The sequence below is a fragment of the Dreissena polymorpha genome, chromosome 11, assembly GCF_020536995.1.
Source record: "Dreissena polymorpha isolate Duluth1 chromosome 11, UMN_Dpol_1.0, whole genome shotgun sequence".
NCBI lineage: Eukaryota > Metazoa > Mollusca > Bivalvia > Myida > Dreissenidae > Dreissena > Dreissena polymorpha.
The window spans coordinates 52,558,868-52,578,161 of NC_068365.1; the positions used below are offsets into that span (position 1 = coordinate 52,558,868).

Sequence of the window (19,294 nt, forward strand, 5' to 3'; positions counted from 1 at the left end):
CCTGTTCACAGAGCGCGGCTCATTGATATATCTCGATGATGGGCTGTGCAGAGCATACGAGCCTTTCATAAATCATGCTTTCATAATTTGGCATCAATTGCTCTTGTGAATTTGCATGATGATTTTTTCCCAATGATAAGATATATAAAGGCAAACCATAATAGATATGAAGCTTGCATTGTTGATAGACAGTTATCACTCCTTTTCTGCCTATGTCATCTGACAAAGCGGCATGCGGGGTATTTCAGGCACGGAAGTCAGACACGTCTTTTCGTTCAGAAACATTTTAATGAAAATACCTATTCAAAACTATTTGAGAGACTTTGCCAGATTCAATGTTGTTGTACTTGATTAGATATTTGTAATGTAATACGTACAATATTTACAAAAACAAAATAAACACAAGTCTGCATTCTTACTTCGTTTTCCAGAAATTCGCATTTGCTCTTAAAATCCAATCATTGAAATTAATTATGTGAACACACACGTTCATAATTTCTCGTTATCAGATAAAGTACAATAAGTGTGTCTTCAAAAAGATAACTTTTTAAAATTAAAACTGAACATCACATTGTCGAAATTTAACCGAAAATTCGACAAGTATTCTATCTACCACATAAACAACTAAACCGCGATTGCGGTTTCAAGCCGATAATCAGTTCTTCTCAAACTTAAAAAACAATGTGTTCGATTATTTTGATTGCACAGAGTTTACCTACCCCCTTATCCGTACCTAAATGTAAACGTGGGTTAGATCCCGCTTTTGTATTGATGACAACGAGAGTGAAAATCCATGAACGCTTTTGTGTCGATCGATGTCCGATGTACTCGGAGAAGTCACAATTGTCCTTTCAACGTGCCTTGTTCTCAATTATAGTTCTAACACATTGTACCGAGCGAACTTAATTAGTGCGAAGTTAAATCTCGTCCATGACAATAAAATTTTCTATGCCAAACACAAAAGATGATAGTTAATATTTCATTTGTAAAATAACACTGAAGACCAAAGAGAAAAAGTAATTGTCCTATAATGTTTCTAATTATAGTATAATTGCCGCTTTCTTTAGAAAGGTGTAACAACTCTGATTATATTTTTCAGTTGTGGAAAAACTAATGTGACTTCTGTATACAAAGCAAATGTATACATATTTATTTTTAATATATTTATGATCGACTGAATGGCAACATTATGATCATTGAGCCTCTATCGATTAGGGATGTCTAGTATATTTATTTCTATGTTTAGAATATTTCTTACAGAAATTCCTTTCAACAAACAGCGCAGACCCCCGATGAGACGCCGCATCATGCGGCGTCTCATCTGGGTTTACGCTTTGCCAAGCCTTTTTTCTTGACGCTAAGCATAAATTGGTTAAATTAACCAGTGTACACTAACTCTTACTTGAGTCGAAATTTATTTTCATAGCAAAGACGAAACCACGATACTGTAGCTACACATTGCATAGCATAAGAATACTCGTAAATTGCATGTATTATTTCTGTATTAAGTTGGTATGGATAATTGGCTAGCGATTAAGACGCTCGAATAAATTTAGTTCTAGCACACGAATATATGTAAATTCTATTATCAAATTGAAAACACATATCAACTATATACTTATTATGTTTCAATATCATTTAACTTTAAAAAGAAGACTCTTTATTTGTAAATGATTGTCGGGCTTCAATATAATAATACGTCATAATAATATGCTTGAGCATTCTTTACAAGCTTCTTACCTTTCTCGTGATATGTGTCTTGTTTTGAGAAAACAGGGCTTAATTCATGTGCGTAAAGTGTCGTCCCAGATTAGACTGTGCAGTCCGCACAGGCTAATCAGGGACGACACTTTCCGCTTAAATGGTATTTTTAGTTTCAAGGTATTTTTAGGCGGAAAGTGTCGTCCCTGATAAGCCTGTGCAGACTGCACAAGCTAATCTGGGACGACACTTTACGCACATGCATTATGACCAGCTTTCACAGAACAAGCCACATTTAATAACCACATTTAATATTTTGAATATAAAAATTAAGCGTATACAATAATGCGGAATGCTTTATTGGTACATATTTTTTCAGTAAAGGTTACCGCTTTTTCAAACGTAAGCATGTTCTTTAATAATCAGCAAACTATACACTAGGCACATGCATACATGTTATTAGATGTTAAGCTCGCTTTTTCATAACTTTCTGTTTTCACTTAAGTGTACCTGAACATCACGTCCATTGATATCCATCCACTTTCCAGCGTGGTGTAACTCTGATCTCAACAATATACAATAATGAATGTATCTTTAATAATAACATTCATTAATCTCAGCCGCATTGTTTATGACTCAAATATAAATAGTTTTGTCACGAGTAAACTCCATTCAATATTCAATAAGAGTGAATGTTTTGTGATTTATAACAAGACCACTGCATTGGTTTATTGGAATGCCTAGCGCATTGTTCGTCCGTAGGAAGTGAAGCCTCACTTGAATTCGATTTTAATCCTCCAAAAGTGATTCACAATTTACGCTCCTTTTCAAACGAGAATCCTTAAATCCCAAAAATAAAACTATTATTACCCGTCAACAGTCAGTGATGAAGTGCGCAATCATTCCATATCAATAAATCATGATGTTTATTCTATTTGCTTACGACCTGTTTGGATTGCCATTTTCATCGTATTGTGGACACTTGCCAAGTTTATCCGTACTATTTACTGGTCTGTAAATACTGCATGTTTTCTGTACGCAAATATTTGGTTTTCATACCCGTTACAAACAAAATGTTATCAACGAAACCTTTAACAAGTTATCAATCTTTTCTACTTATAGTTATCGAGTTTTCAATAAAGCTGCCCCATTTATAGTACACAAACCTTTAATCGTACATACTTATGAACGGTGACCTTACCGCTATTGCGACTGATAGTGACCCCTTTTTAACCCATTTATGCATAGTCCTTCTAAATTGGATCAATTTATTTCCCAAATTAGGGCTGTCTAGAATTTTTATTTCTATGTTTAGAATATTTATTACAGAAATTCCTTTAAGCAAACAGCGCAGACCCGTATGAGACGCCGCATCATGTTCAATATTTTGAATATAATGAGCGTTTTATCCAAAGAATAAATCCACCCTTTCGAAATCTAAACGACTGGTTCCTCTCTAAAAAACACATTCTCACATGAAAAATCTCACAGTTCCACTCACTCGCGATAATCAAACATCATTTCACTACTACTATTAGTCCTGGATTTAAAGATTTGTAACGATCACAGAAATGTAATCAGTGGCGTTAAAACCTGTTATTACCATATTTATTTCAGTGATTTTAAAGTCAAGCATGGTTTAATCAGTCAACTACATGTGTGTGAAAGTTCTCTAGGTCGATATTTTCTATTTTCCACGAATTGTTCAAAGAGAAGCCTCCGAATATTTTGACAAAAGAATATTGTAATAATAAAACAAATAATACAGCGAAAATATGTGTTGCCTGATAAAGTTATACAATAAAGATTGGGGTAATTTGATACAATATAAGCTTGAATCAACACTATATTTTTGCAAAGCAATTTAGTAATTTAGTAATGTGGTATGTTTCCCGAGATTTTCAAATTAAAATTTTACATAAACGAGATATCATAAAATGTTCATTTTCTTGGCTAACCGTTCAATATATTCAAAAATATTCCTAAAACACTTAATGCACAAGGCCTAAAGGCGACTTTAGATTAACAAATGATTAATCCAGAGTCTGGTCCGGTGTGGAACTTGAAAAGCAAGCCACAACCCTGGTCATTTCAAACTGGGAATTATGATTGACGTACAAGCAATGCACCCTGTGTCTGATCAAGACAATTATTAATCAGTACTACTTGAGTTATTTTCGGGTCAACGTGACCAAGTATTTTGGCTTACGCTTTACAACAAGTAAAAGATAGCCCCTGCTTATTGAAAGTGCAAATAGCTGAGTGGTAACAAATGTAACCTTAGATTCAAAGGTCTCGGACTCTATTACGGTTTGGCTTTTTTTTTTCGCTATTTAACTATTTTTACTAGTACGTTACTTTCACTTTTTTGATCCTGTGTTCAGTGAATGTCAAGTTGAGGCCTTCTTCAAACTATATGAAACGTTTTATATTGGTTTTAAAACAGGTAGGCCTAGTTGGACCTTATTTTTACAAAAACGGCCAGGGTTCGAATCTTGATGTGAGTTTCCTGGAGTCTTTATATCTTTTATTTGTTTTAACGCATTAGGGGTTAAAATACAAACCTATCAGTGGTTCTAATTAACTAGTGAAGTAAACCTAAAAAAATAATTTATAAATCAACCTCTTGTAAACACTAATGAAGAGTTGTCGATATATTAAATCGTGTTTCCTTATTGATTTACATAGCATGTCATTTAACATTAAAAAGTTATACAGAAAAAAACCATAAATGTACAGTATAATTTTAATATTCTGACAACACATTTGTTGTCAACGTCAGAAAGTTCCAAACAATGAACATGTGAAGACTGAAAAACCGCAATATCTTAGTTCCTCTTCAGCACTGAAGTATTATTTGTATAACCGTTTATAACTTATTTAGAACAGTACCGAATCGAATTTGAAGCGACCAAATTGCGGCGAAATTCAAGCTACCACGTTTAACTTTTAAACAGTGTTTTGTGCCTTAAATCTTGAATTTGCACACTTCATAAACAATTCGTTGTCCGAGTATATGGATTAAAAAAACACTTCAGTATACCTACACCCTTAACAGTACCAAGGATAGACACCCGTTGTTGTATTGATGCGGCACTGGTGAGTGGATACCCATAAGCGCTTTTATATCGATTTTCACTTACTTGTTTTTGCAATCACCAATGTCCTTTGACGTGACCCATTATCAGGTATTGTGGAAACGAATAGTTTCTGGCAAATTATCGAACTCAATTAATGCGGAACTTAAATAACGTTCATTACAAGAATTTGTGTTATGCCAAGACACACACAAATGTTATTTTCCTTTACTTTCGGTTCTCTGTATAAAATGAATTCGAATGATCAAAATAGAAAAACAACAAGAGATGTGTTTACAGAAATACAATGCCCCCTAATGCGCCGCTTTGAATTATTTGTTTTACCATCACAATGGTACCATCACCAATATTGCAAAAGTTATGACCAAGGTTAAAGTTTTGGGACACATACAATGACTGACAGACACATACAATGACAGACAGACAGACAGGCCAAAAAACAATATACCCCCGATCATTCGATCCGGGGGCATAAAAATATAATTATCATATAATGATTCATTTTATTATATAATTGACACTATGTTTACGAACGGTAAAAATGGTCTATTTGGTCGAGGCAAAATTACAAATGTTTCTGTCGTCGGACATCTGCACTTTAAATTGAAGGGTATGCTCATATTTTGAACCAAATGACATCAATAAATTTGAATTACAAATTAAAAGAAGGTATGCTTTCTTGCAAAATAAGTTCATACCAAAGGGCGTTATTTTTGTTACTATTATTTTCTACTTTAATACAGAATCGATGATTACACGTTTCTATGGGAAAATGTGAGCAATACGTGCCACTTTATTTATACTGTAAATAATATATTGCAGTACGTAATTATAACCAATTATGAGTAAGTTTCTTATCAATCTAATAGGTTAAATTGTCTATAATAAACGTTCTTGGCCTATTTCCGAACTGATTCGTTGAGAACTGCAAGCATTTATCTTATAATTCGCTATATCGTGGTAATTACATGAATTATTTATGTGTGTATACGAAGTATTGTGCACGTCTTTTATGATATAAAATGTAGTTTTCTGTGGTCTGTAACGCCTATTATAAGCGTGCGTTTTTTTTTGCAAAATGATATGCATACATTCCGCGTCATTACATGAAATTCCGGTATTTGCATAACCCGTCGCACATGTCCGATTTAGTTTCTGTAGCGCAGCGTATTATTATGTACAATTAAAAAAAAACTCCTGTTTTAGCCAAAAATAATGCAACTGTTTTTAACAATATTACAACCATGATACGATTACTCCTTACACAGGTCGAGGTTTACAGAGTAAATTTCAAAACTACTTTACGATAATTATGAACTCAAACTTGCAAATATAGACATTTTAAATTATACCCATTATGTCTTCATTTATGTGTTATGAAAGATTGGCTAATGATTATAACGCTCAATTAAATTTGACAAAGCAAGAGAATTAAGTACATGTACATGTATATTAATTTGTAAAAGTATAACTTAAGTCATGAACTAGCCTTTGAAGTGTTTTCAGTATTATGCTTTTGAAGAAGACTATTGTTTGTAGTTACATATATTTTATAATTATATGTCATTATTATTTGTTTGAAAATTCCTTTGAACGACTTATATAAAGCTAATGAATATGGATTCGTACATAATGAAATGCCGTTTTAAACAATCATGTGAATGATCAAAGTTTTACAAGTAGATTAGCTAAAGTTATCGCTTGTCATACGTTAGCAAACTCTTCTTTGTTCAGTTTTAAGCGTACTTGTTAAACTTAACATGTTTTCAAGTATGTTTACTCATAATAAAGTGAATCGATAGTGATGTTCTATTTTTTCTATACGAGTAGATTATCATCGTGTCGATTAATATCCGTCCATTCTCGCTCGTAATGCAAGTACAATCTGGGCAATATACAATCCGTAATGTATATGAAAAAAGTTATTAGCATTATGTAATGTACAAATGTATATATTGTTATCGCGAGTACCCGGTAAACCCCATTCAAATGTGGAAATAACAATCAATGTCTAAAGATTTATAACACGCTACGCATTGCTTTATTGCGTTGAAAATAAATTGTTCATTCTAAGGAAATACCTTACTTGAAATCGACTTGAATCATCCAAAACAATTCACAATTTCCACAACAATTGACACAAAATTCCTTAACTCCCAAACAATACTGCCAGTCAGTAAATTATATATGCGCTCGACCTATTCAGTTGTCCGTGTTCATCGTTTTGTCGAACTTTCCAAGTTTATTCGCTGTATTAACTGGTCTGTTAATATTGCATTTTCTTTACGCGGCAACATTTGCGTTTCCGTATCCGTCGCAATCATAATGTTATCAATTAAATCTCTGTAAATTGTATCAATCTTTACTACTTATAGTTACCCGGTTTTCAATAGAAGCGAACAGTAAATAGTTTCATAACCTTTAATGGGATGTCTTTTTTAACAAAGACAGCGGCGATAACGCTATCAATAGAACACCTGTTTAAAACAAAGTTACACAGTGCTGCAATTTTTTTTTAAACAAACGATAATTTTATATGCTCTGTCTTTCTCTGTTAATAATTGCGTACGCAAGTCAAAATATAAAAAGTCTGCGGCGATCAAAAATATCCATTAGGTTGTTAACAAATTTTAAAAAATACCACAGTTTTTTGTTATCACAGATTCATATATACGTTATATACAAGCAAGCGAAATGTAATAAAGACAACAATGAATAGCACAGAATATTGTTCCTTTTATGAATAGTTTTTAAAATACTAAAGCCTCTATCTATCCTATCTATAGTAGTAGTAGTAGTAGTAGTAGTAGTAGTAGTAGTAGTAGTAGTAGTATAGTAGTAGTAGTAAGTAGTAGTAGTAGAAGTAGTAGTAGTAGTAGTAGTAGTAGTAGTAGTAGCAGTAGCAGTAGCAGTAGCAGTAGCAGTAGCAGTAGCAGTAGTAGTAGTAGTAGTAGTAGAAGTAGTAGTAGTAGTAGTAGTAGATATAGTAGTAGTTGTAGTAGTAGTAGTAGTAGTAGTAGTAGTAGTCGTAGTAGTAGTAGTTTAGTAGTAGTAGTAGTAGTAGTAGTAGTAGTAGAAGTAGTAGTAGTAGTAGTAGTAGTAGTAGTAGTAGTAGTAGTAGTAGTAGTAGTAGTAGTAGTAGTAGTAGTAGTAGTTGTAGTAGTAGTAGTAGTAGTAGTAGTAGTAGTAGTAGTAGTAGTAGTAGTAGTAGTAGTAGTAGTAGTAGTAGTAGTAGCAGTAGCAGCAGTAGTAGTAGTAGTAGTAGTAGTAGTAGTAGTAGTAGTAGTAGTAGTAGTAGTAGTAGTAGTAGTAATTTAATTACCGTTTCATCCAATAAAATTCCAGCTTTACGAACGTTTCATCCAATAAACTTCCAAGCTTTACGAAACGTTAATGAACTGACACTGTATACGTTCCTTATTCAACGAAAAAAAATCTCATGAAACTCGACTCAGTCTATTCATAAGCGATTAAGTACGAACATATTTGTGCTACTATTAATCCTCAACTTAAAGATTTCTAACGTTCACATGCATGTAATCGGTGGGATTTAAAAGTCAGCCATGGAATTATCGTTCAATTACGTAGATGTGCGTAAAATTTCTTTATAGTCATGCATTCTATTTAAATAAAGTGTTCAAAGAGCTACCGCGAAAACATTGACAATACAACACACTGTAATAGCATGTTATTGAAATGCTTGAAAAACCAATGCTGCATCGTATCATTGATATTAGTATTATGTAACCTGTTAATGTTTACAATAAAGACAGAAACAGTGTGCTGATAAAATAAAGCTTGCATAAATATGATAGTTTGCATTTTTAATAAGTTTGTGTTTCCAGTTTTATTATTTATCATTACATTTATATAAGATGAGAGTAGAAGAAATATGTTTTTCCCTTTTTATATGCTTCTGAAAGGTCCCTTTACACGCAAGTCATTTTTACCTGACCTATTAAAGTCTGTAGATAATTACAAGATTAATGAAAGACGTGCGACTCGACAAGCAAATCATTGTCAAGTCACTTAAATTGACAATTATGATTACTTACATGAAATTGTAAATAGTCCAAATGTATCGGTCGTTGAAACTCTTTTGTTGTTTGAAAATGGGATGTGCTCTGTGAAAAGGGGGTTTAATGCATGCGCGCTAAGTCTCGTTCCAGACAAGCACGTGAGCACGTTCCAAATATATAAAGTGTATTTGTCGCTGGTAAATACTATCAATATAGCAAAAGTCATATACAAGGTCTTCTCTCTTTCAATAAATCACAGTTTGATAATCGTGCATTTGAACAACAATAGTTGTTTACTACCGGATACCACACGATTTAATGTAAACTATTTCGATTCTTCCATGATTTAACCAACAGTATTTTTTTATTGGCGATATGTTGAGCTCCGGTATAATACTTGTATGCGTATTTTATCGGTCAGTTTTCAACTTTGGTTATTTTCTGCGTCACCACATGTATTGATAAATAATTCAGTTGAAAGAATATCGTAGCTGGATCGGTTGAGGAACAAAGTAACGTCAACATGCATTTATTGTCAGTTTGTGCGGGATTTTTTTAAAATTAAGTCCGAGACGGGGATACTAGAAAATAAAGTGCACAATAATTTAAAACGCAGATCGGCAAAAACGAAAACCGTTATATTTTATAAACATAATACATGTTCAATAATCACGTCTGAAACATGCCCATTAAAGAAAAACCGAGTTATTGTAAGTTTCCTTATTGGAAGATACAAGTGTGCTCGTTATAGTTCTTTCCAAACCTTTAGGTGTCCTAAATAGTGCATGTGCTATACAAAAAAAACCAAGTCAGCATGCAAATTATACCACACTAAACTGTATTGTTTGCACAGAATGTTGACTTTCCCGTAAAACGAAAGACAAAGCATGTTAACTTGAACTTTAATTGTTGCTGTTCTTGTTCTTCGAATAATGAGATTGATTTGCTCTCTCTAGGTTCACTTTGACTGAAAGGTTCGTGCGATAATTTATGTAGACAATCGAATTGCGCACATATTCTAAATGAAGCGAAAATGCATTTTATTTAACATATATTTATTGATTTATTAACAAATAAGTGTTGCATGCATTATAATGATGAAAATTTATATCTTTGGTTAAATAAGCTGTTAAAATAACTTATATAGGGATGTATTACATACAAGTTTCCTTATTTGATTTTATGATAGGCAATTAAATGTTCGTACATATAAAGAAATAACTTTAGAAACATTTTTATTAAAGTATAATTGCACCATTCCAGCAACTTCTCCAAAGAATTTATTAAAAATATGTGCAAGTAAAATATTATTTAAAAAGTATTGTTATAATAATACAAGTTATGTTACATACCCACTTTTGCGTATCATGAATACGCTAAACGAAAAACGAACGCCACGTATTTTTATTTTTAATTATACCCCTCCTACAATGAAAACGGGTTTTAACAGATATCAACATTGGCGCTCGTCCGTCTGCCTGTACGTCTTTCCGTTTGTCTATCCCCTGACACAAACTTGTAAAGAGGCTTTTTACACCTTTCAACGTGTATGTGCGATGTTTATCATCTTGCATAAAACATGCCCAACTTGCATATTCTATAATATCACGATTATTAGTAAATACCAGTAACAACATAACACATAAGAAACAACAGGTACCCATGCATTATATTTGGTATCATACATTGAATAGTCGTTCACTACAAAGTGCCCTTGTGCAAAAAACTGGCTGCGCCCGGAGACTAAAACTTTACGTTTATTGTATCTTACTCGGGGTCACGTGATCTATATAGACTTATATGTTAAAATAACTTTGACCAACTCTTTTTCTCTGAAACCACAGTGTTATATTCGTATATAAAACATGTTAATGTTGCATCAACAGTGTTTTAAAACCATGCCACCTGGGATCAACATTTTCCGTGACCTGTGAACACTTGTTCGTTTTAACTAGCTATGCATTTCGAGAAGCGGCGTCGGTGGTATTATTCGTCTTTATTATGGCAAGGTCTTTCGTATATCATACATAGTATATAGATAAATCACTTTAACCAGTGTTAATGGCTTAGGGCATACTATCCCAAATATTGATTTATTGTCTTATGAGAAGACATTGTTTGTTCAGATAAAGGCAACCTTTAATATGAAATAAGAAAAAAGATGGCATAATCTTGCTTAACTGGTTGTCAATAGACGATTCAATATTAATACAGATAACGCTCGTGGACGCGTAGAATGCTTCGAGAAAACCATATCGATTATTCTCGAGTAGCCTAATGCATGTGCATTCCCAGATTTACCCGTGCTGTTCCGTTGTCTGAAACTAAAAACCTTCTTGAAACTTGGTTTTTGATTAGAAGACACTTCCTTTCAGCGACATATCGGAAAGTGTTCTCCCTGATTAGCCTGTGGGTAATATGCACACTATAATCTGGGATGACTGTTCAAGCACTGGCACTAAGCGCGATTTTCTCAGAACGCGGTTTATTTTAATCCATTTATGCCAAGCGTCTAGAAAAAGGCCTTGGCAAACAGCGTAGACCCAGATGAGACGCCGCATGATGCGGCGTCTCATTAGGGTCTGCGCTGTTTACTTTAAGGAATTTCTGTTAGAAATATTCTAAATATAGAAATAAATATACTAGACATCCCTAATTTTGGAAATAAATTGATTCAATTGAGAAGGATGGGAGAGTGCACTAGGCATAAATGGGTTAAAGGATTGCTGAGAAAAGTTTGAACACTGTTATCTCTTATGATCGACCAAAGATAGTATACAAAGTGACATATACAAATCAAGTCAACACTGTTTCATCAGAAATGAGTTTTTTTAGGAAAAAAAAAACAACAACAGAAAGGCCAAATACAAAATTATCGACATCACACAAAATATAACAACATATATTTTTTACGATAAAACACAAACCAATGTACCAAAAAAGGTTGCTAAAAATCATTGAAAAACACATCTTAGTCGCCAATATTGAATGCTCTAACGCCCGCATATAAACCCTGCTGTAAAATCAGTCAAACGGGTTCATTATCATTAACCAATCGAAATATAATTGTCAATTTAATCTCCAAAAATCTTTCATATTTATAAAATTTATGAATTACCGATATGCATTTATATCAACTATTTAATATACATGCAGAGTTCATGCAGTGTTCGTGTAGTAAGTCTTAGAATTGTGATATGTAGATAAATAATGTGCATTTCAATGATGCCGGTAAGCTGGCATACATAACTTGCAGTGTATTTATAATAAAAGAGCGTGTTCACATCCCTAGAAACGGAAGGGGTGCGTCATTATATAAGAACAGAGAAAATTAATTAAAGTACAAACGTCGGTCTAAAAACACGCCCCGATATCATTCGGTCTACAAATTTTCCGCTGTATTATGCACAATCTCGCACGGTGTAAATCATCAAGACCCCTCGTTGCTTTCAACATTAGTACATATATTTAGAAGTAAACATTACATGTTCTGTTATCACAGCACTGTCTATAAAAAGAGGCAAATATATAACACATAAGATAAATTATTTTAGAAACAAAATCGGTAAAATGTATTCCGTTGAATAGCTGTATTGCCGTGTCAATTAAAACAAAGTTTTGCAAACCGGAACGAAAAATATTTATAAACGTTCAATCGACACATGGCGGTCAACTGCGGGTGTCGGACCACGGATCAAACGGTCTCCTCGAAAGGCATTTTATACGAACTCACATCGTCTGTTTATTGTCCGGAATCGCCACAGACGGGACATAGGGCGGTGGTTGTCCCATGTATGACGGTGCTACAAAGTTAAAGAAAAAACATACAAAAAAGCAATTATTTTGCAAACGAATGATGTCACATTTGTGTTCGATAGATAAAGATATATTGTTTACAAAGAGAAGGAATAACATTTTTACATTATAATATTTGGTACGATATGTCCATCGTTTAAAGCGCGTGCCACCGTCATACCAATTGTAACACGACAAATAGGAGCAGGGCAAACCATATCAAGGGAGACCATTGTGTCAATCCCTAAGAGGCACTTAGTAGTAACTTATCCTTATTTAATAAGCTTCGTTCAAAAGATAATAAAACATCCGCGCTAACTATTTGTATTAGGTAAGATAAATTCCGTGATTGTTTCTGGAATGTTTGGGCTAAATAGTGTACCTTAAAACCCATACCATCATGAATTAAAAAAATGCACACTTTAATGTCTGAAAAATTTATCTGTTAAGGTCGTATTACTTTGTAGTCAAAATGTGGGCCAGGACGCGTTTTTTAAGATTCATATTCTAGATGCTTCATGCAATACGGCTGTTGATCTAACTTTGCCGAGAAGAAATGACACTAAACATTGTCATAAAGTTTTATACTGATTCAAATAAAACTATGTTTGAACGACATCGGGGATATTAATATGGTCGTCTTTTTATAATGTAAGGTTTATAATGCAGGATTGCTTTAGCCTGTCTTGATCGTTAAAAACTTCATTGAGATATTATTTACCACATTTTACCACAAATTATCACCGTTATCAAATTAACGTCATCGCCTAGACCTTTACGCAGGTTTTCCCGTACTACGTTTCATTTTTTAAAAGAGGTATAAAAATCGATGCCCGTCAATGTGTTTGCTCTTTTAAACCCTCTATACACCAGAAAACCTTCATAAAACTAGTGTACGCAATAACCGTACCGTTATTGGTGGCCGCATACGCAGGAGGTTGCTGGTAGCCGTTTTGTTGCGGTCCATTTTGGCCGATTGTATGTGGGCCGTATGGACCAGCCGGTTGATAAGCGTGCTGCGTAGGATACAGCTGCTGTTGCGGGTAAGGCGCAACCGGTAGTGTCGGGTAGATAACGGGAGCTCCATATCCTACCGCGCCCGTTGTCATGCCCGTCGTGGAGATTATTGCACCTTAAATATGCACAAAATTGTGTGGATATTGACGCAACGATTTCACGAAAACATCGACACCTGCATACAATGTTTTGCTCGTTCCGTCGTCCTGAACTGAGTAGAAGCCCCTGTCATGCGTTGAATAATCACACAATATGTTTTAGTGTACACTTTGGTGTTTACATTTTTATCCTTATGACAAAAAGCTTAAAGGTGTTTGGGTCATGTACAAAAATCACGCAATTTATCTACATTGTACTGCGTAAACCTTCGAACATGTTTCAAAGTTCTAATAGATATCAAACCATTTGTATTTCAAGACATAAAATATTTATTTTATTTTATTAGAAATATATACTCATGCAGACACACATGCTCGAGCACAAAAGGTGAATGCAGTATCAATAACGATTAAATATATATAACCCATAGCATCTACCAGAAAAAATGCAAGACTACATGACCAAAATAAACTAAGTGTTAACATTGAAAATACTGAATTTAATAATATATATATATCACATACTTAAAGAGCTAGTCATATTTGACTATTGGAACAATTTTCGAACATATTGTGTTCCCAGAATATTCCTTAAACCGCTACAAAACTTAATGCTAATAGTTCTATGAACGTTTACATGTACCCGACGATTACCTTGGTAGCCGTAGCCGAAACCGTTAGCCTGCGTAGGGAGACGGCGTCTCTCTTCCTTCAGCTTGTTTGTATCCTTTACCAGACAGGGCATCCTACAGCCGTCCACCAGCCAGCCGATCCCGAACAATCCGAATGTGAAGAAGTACAGAATGCCCCATAGCGGCCTGTTCAGATAGAAGTGGTGAGCGCCCAGAATGCCTGTGGATATGGACGATAAGACAGTACAAGCACACAGTATGGTTAAAATACGAGAGCGCCTACATCTTCATTATCATCAACACCATCACATCATCATCATCATCATCATCACCATCATCATCATCATCATCATCATCATCATCATCATCATCACATCATCATCATCGTCATTCCACGAAATAGAATTTGTTTAATAAATATTTCGGTGTAATTAGCAAGTTCGGTATACCATGCCACCGCTTTGGCAATTAGCTGACCTTGTTTGATGTGACTGTTCCAGAAATACACATTTTGACATGAAATGTTACGGTGGGGGGTATTTCGGGTGTGTTTTACTGTAGTTGTAATCTGAGCCCTATCATGAATCTGCTTGCGGTAAATGAAGCAAACGATAACAACAAATACAAGCACCCAATTCACAAACATGTACCTACCGAGTGGAAACCACAGGATATACGCGTCGTCTAGGTATCGGGTGCCGTCATTTCCAAGCGCCATGTGCTTGTTAGCGCGCTTTACGAGAACCGGAAGTCGGAACCAGTCTACAATCCAGCCGATACCAAAGTTGCCGAACGTGAAGAAGTAGAGCAGCCCGTACTCGGGACGGTTCAAGTAGAACTGGTGCGCGCCCAGAAGGCCTATGGGCGATACTCCAAGCGCGTAGGCCGTCCCGACCTGTTTCTCCTATTTAAGCCATAGGTAGATAATAAGTTATAAATATGGATGCTACGCCTATTGTGTTCTGTGAATTTTTCACGATACATTACTATGTAAAGACGGTAAAATCAGTTAATTCATCGTATTAACTGATTTCACTGGAAAACATTACGTTAATATGTCGAGATTTAAATTTCAATCTTAAGTGCTCAAACGTTTTGACAAATGTTCACACAAGTTTCATAATTCAGCCTTTTGTTCAATAAACAGGAAGAGGAAGAGATCGCTTTACCTTGACGTTTTTAATAGTTTCAGAGCATTTCACCATCACAGCATGTATACACTTGAATGTGTGCACAATAAACAACAATATGAACAACACGATCACTGTAGATCTTCGTAGTTTTCAATGTCTTAAATTGATCATCATAATGGTGAACGACACAATTAAACACACAATATCACAAACTCACACGCGTTAACCCATGTATGCCTAGCGTCTAGAAAAAAAAGCCTTGGCAAACAGCGTAAACACAGATGAGACGCCGCTGATGCGGCGTCTCATCTGTGTCTGCGTGTTTGCTTAAAGGAATTTCTGTAAGAAATATTCTTAATATAGAAATAAATATATACTAGACATCCCTAATCTTGGAAATAAATTGATTCAATTTAGAAGGATTGGAGAGTCCATTAGGCACAAATGGGTCAAAAGGTTCTCTGCAACAAACCTTATTAGTGGGACTTGCGTCGTTGGCCTTGCGCACGTGGTACGGGATAAGGAAGAGGTCCACCAGCCAACCTATGCCGAACAGCCCGAACGTGAACAGGTACAGGACACCGAAACCAGGCTTGTTCAGGTAGAAGTGATGAAAACCTGTATTGCATGTGAACACATCGTACTGCTTTGGCGCATTATATATACTTAATCTAGAGATAAAACATAAATATAAGTCCAAGTTAATTAACAAAAAGTGGAAACTGTTTAAACAGATAACTATTGATATATCATCGCCCAACAATCTTAAGTTCTAATTTGACATTTGGTCGAATGATAATCGAATTGGAAAGTTGTAATAACCTTAAGTATGTTTATAGACGTGTTTGAATATGTAATTAACATTACTAGACTTCCAAATCATCGGTCGATTAAATGACATACAAATTGATGATTGTTACGTAATGGCAACAGCGTGTTCATCAATATTCAATGAATGTCGTATATATTACTGAACTTGGCTCCTTTTATGTTGATGTCCTCAACAAATACCGATATGTTACTTCCAAAGATGTCAAACAGAAATATGGATATAAATATACCAAGAAGACAAATTCGGGGTAAAAATATGTTACATGTAAAAAGGGTACTTTATTTCTGTGTCTTCAAATGCAATTTGACATTTAACGTCTCATTTTTCTGTCAATTTTGCATGAACAAGTTTATTTTTGAAATACGTGTACAAGATCTATATATGGATTGCTTATTTCCACACACATTTTAACACAAATAACCATCTTATAACAAATTAAACTTGGTTACAAAAACAAAAAGCCTCACCTTAAATACGCGTACTTACCCAATAGACCCGAACGAGAACCAGAGTGTTAAGTCGTCATTAATACTCAGTCTCTATACATACATATCACTTACCAAGCAGACCAAATGGGACCAGAGCTTACATGCGACAACTATTTTCTTCTCGCTTAATGGCGTACTTACCGAGTAGACCGAAAGGGAACCAAAGCGTGTATGCGTCACTTATGTTCTTCTCGTTTCTAGGGATGTTTTCTTGCAGCTCTTTGTTGGTCTTGTTGACCAGGTACGGAAGACGGAACATATCGAACAGCCAACCACAGCCGCCCAATCCGAATGTAAAGAAGTACAAGACTCCAAAGCCTGGTCGCTGAAGTATAAGTTGTTAAGGTCTGAACAACGCTAGTATATAAGAATAGTCCAGTTGGTTGAATTATTGAAATGTGTGGACGTGTTTAATGAACACTACGATTACCTTTAGTTGAATATTGTTCAACGATATTGGAAGGCTATACATACAAAACGTACTTTCAATTGAATTGAAAGGGCAATTATACACAATCATACGTACTCTTGTGATTTACTTTTAATATTAAAAATTACGATGTCGTATTATTGATATCGATTCTGTAAAAAGAATACGATACTTTCATCGTATTGTATCACTTAACCACGCAAGTATGTTTGGTTATGTCTTAATATTTCAGTGCACATTTCATTTGTTTGGTTCTGAACAAAATCACGAAAACAAATATTAATTACTTGTATACGTTTTTATTGAAGCGTATATTCACCGACAATAACTGTGCATTCAAAAAAAAGGCATCAGGTCTTATGAAACGTTGAAATTGCGTTTATTTAATTGAATATTTGGCGCGAATTAAAGAGGTGGATATCTTACGCTTGTTTACCCTTTGCATGCTGGGAAATTTGTCGTCTGCTCAAATTTCGTCTGCTGAATTTCTAAAATTAGCATTTTCTTTGATTTTTTTTTTCAAAAAGTACTCTCAGAATAGCAAACAGTTTATATCCTGATGAGACGCCACGTTCTGTGGCGTCTCATCTGGATCCAAACTGTTTGCAAAGGCCTTCAAAATTCGGTTCCAGCACTGAAAGAGTTAAGACGTAATTTACTCGTATATATTCGATTTACTCCAAAGAACCTACTGGCTTTATTTTGCATAGAACTTATTCGATTTGCGTTCCGATTGAGTATTTTTGTCGGTTATGTGTCCATAAGAAACGATGTCTTCAAAGCTTTTACAGGAATTTGTGGACTGTGGACTCAAAGTAAATAGGGAGCAAACAGTTTGGAAACTTAATAACAAGTTTATTCAATGTTTTTTTCAATGTTTCGAACAGTATTTCAGTACGGCCCATAAAACCTTCTCTTACTTTCCCATGTAAAGCAGGGTAATCATATTAAGTGTACATACTTATTGCAGTGACAGACGTGCATGCTACCTGAAAAAGAGGTAGAAGAATAGTTGTCTTGGAAACAATATCCTGACCAATCCCCACAAGAGTAATGTGGCTGAGAATAAATACTTACTCTCAAGTAGAAATGGTGCGCGCCTAACAGACCAAGCAGCAGCCACAACATGTATGCCTCCAGGTATGACTTCTTCCGGTGACAATTGGAACCCTGGGATGTACCGGGCCCTCCATGGTACATCGGGTTTAAGACCGGTCCTGGCATTACACAGGTCCCCGGCATTGCCGTATTATATACTGGTATCCCGCCATCCTGTGTTCTTTGCTGAAATGCCTCGTGCTCTTTAGACATGACGAGCGTTGGACTTTCTATTTTAGTTACGTCTACAAATAAAAAGCATTAAGTTATCGCAAAAATTGCTATAAATCGGCGAATAAAAAGTAAATCAAATTATTTTAAAGTATGTCTCGACCCTGCTTATTCGCCATAAATTAACATGACCATTTGTTACGTTCAGTTTGTTTGACGTACGATCAATATTATTTATCAGGATTTAAATAGTTAATTTTTAACCGTGCCATGAAAGCTGAATTATTAAGTGATGTCTCTTTTTATAGCAGTGAAGCTAAAATATGTTTTGCAAACACTGTACTCACACGCAGTTCGAAAGCATCAACATCAGTTGTGTTCTAAACATATCGCTTTAAGCTTAACTACAGAAACTACTAATCCAACATTTAAAAAAAGATTGATCGATAATTGTTAAGACAATCACAATTAATAAAAGAACAAATGCGTGTTCGCGTAAATCAACACCAGACAGGCACTTTTACGCAGTAATTTACTTAAGTAATAGTAGTAGAAGTAGTAGTAGTAGTAGTAGTAGTAGTAGTAGTAGTAGTAGTAGTAGTAGTAGTAGTAGTAGTAGTAGTAGTAGTAGTAGTGGTAGTGGTAGTAGTAGTAGTAGTAGTAGTAGTAGTAGTAGTAGTAGTAGTAGTAGTAGTAGTAGTAGTAGTAGTAGTAGTAGTAGTGTAGTAGAGTAGTAGTAGTAGTAGTAGTAGTAGTAGTAGTCGTAGTAGTAGTAGTAGTAG

At 34.8% G+C, this 19,294-nt stretch overlaps 2 protein-coding genes across 6 annotated transcripts in view; both read right to left on the reverse strand.

Annotated features, from left to right (window-relative positions):
* Window positions 1-6,948, reverse strand: part of LOC127851134 (uncharacterized) — a 40,315-nt gene extending 33,367 nt beyond the window's left edge. The window contains exon 1 of one of the 5 annotated variants that reach the window (XM_052384711.1): window positions 6,886-6,948. The gene's annotated coding sequence lies outside the window, so the exon portion shown is untranslated. Of the gene's footprint in view, window positions 1-419; window positions 660-719; window positions 943-2,211; window positions 2,567-6,885 lie in introns of those variants that run through there. The other 4 variants (XM_052384701.1, XM_052384706.1, XM_052384705.1 and 1 more) reach the window with 4 other exon arrangements.
* LOC127849843 (uncharacterized) overlaps window positions 1-19,294 on the reverse strand; it is a 189,122-nt gene that overhangs the window by 17,268 nt on the left and 152,560 nt on the right. Inside the window, exons 3-7 of the mRNA XM_052382595.1 lie at window positions 16,955-17,138; window positions 15,966-16,111; window positions 15,015-15,264; window positions 14,383-14,580; window positions 13,524-13,745 (exon numbers count right to left, since the gene is read on the reverse strand). Of these exons, the coding sequence (XP_052238555.1) occupies window positions 13,524-13,745; window positions 14,383-14,580; window positions 15,015-15,264; window positions 15,966-16,111; window positions 16,955-17,138 (1,000 nt within the window). The remainder of the gene's footprint in view (window positions 1-13,523; window positions 13,746-14,382; window positions 14,581-15,014; window positions 15,265-15,965; window positions 16,112-16,954; window positions 17,139-19,294) is intronic.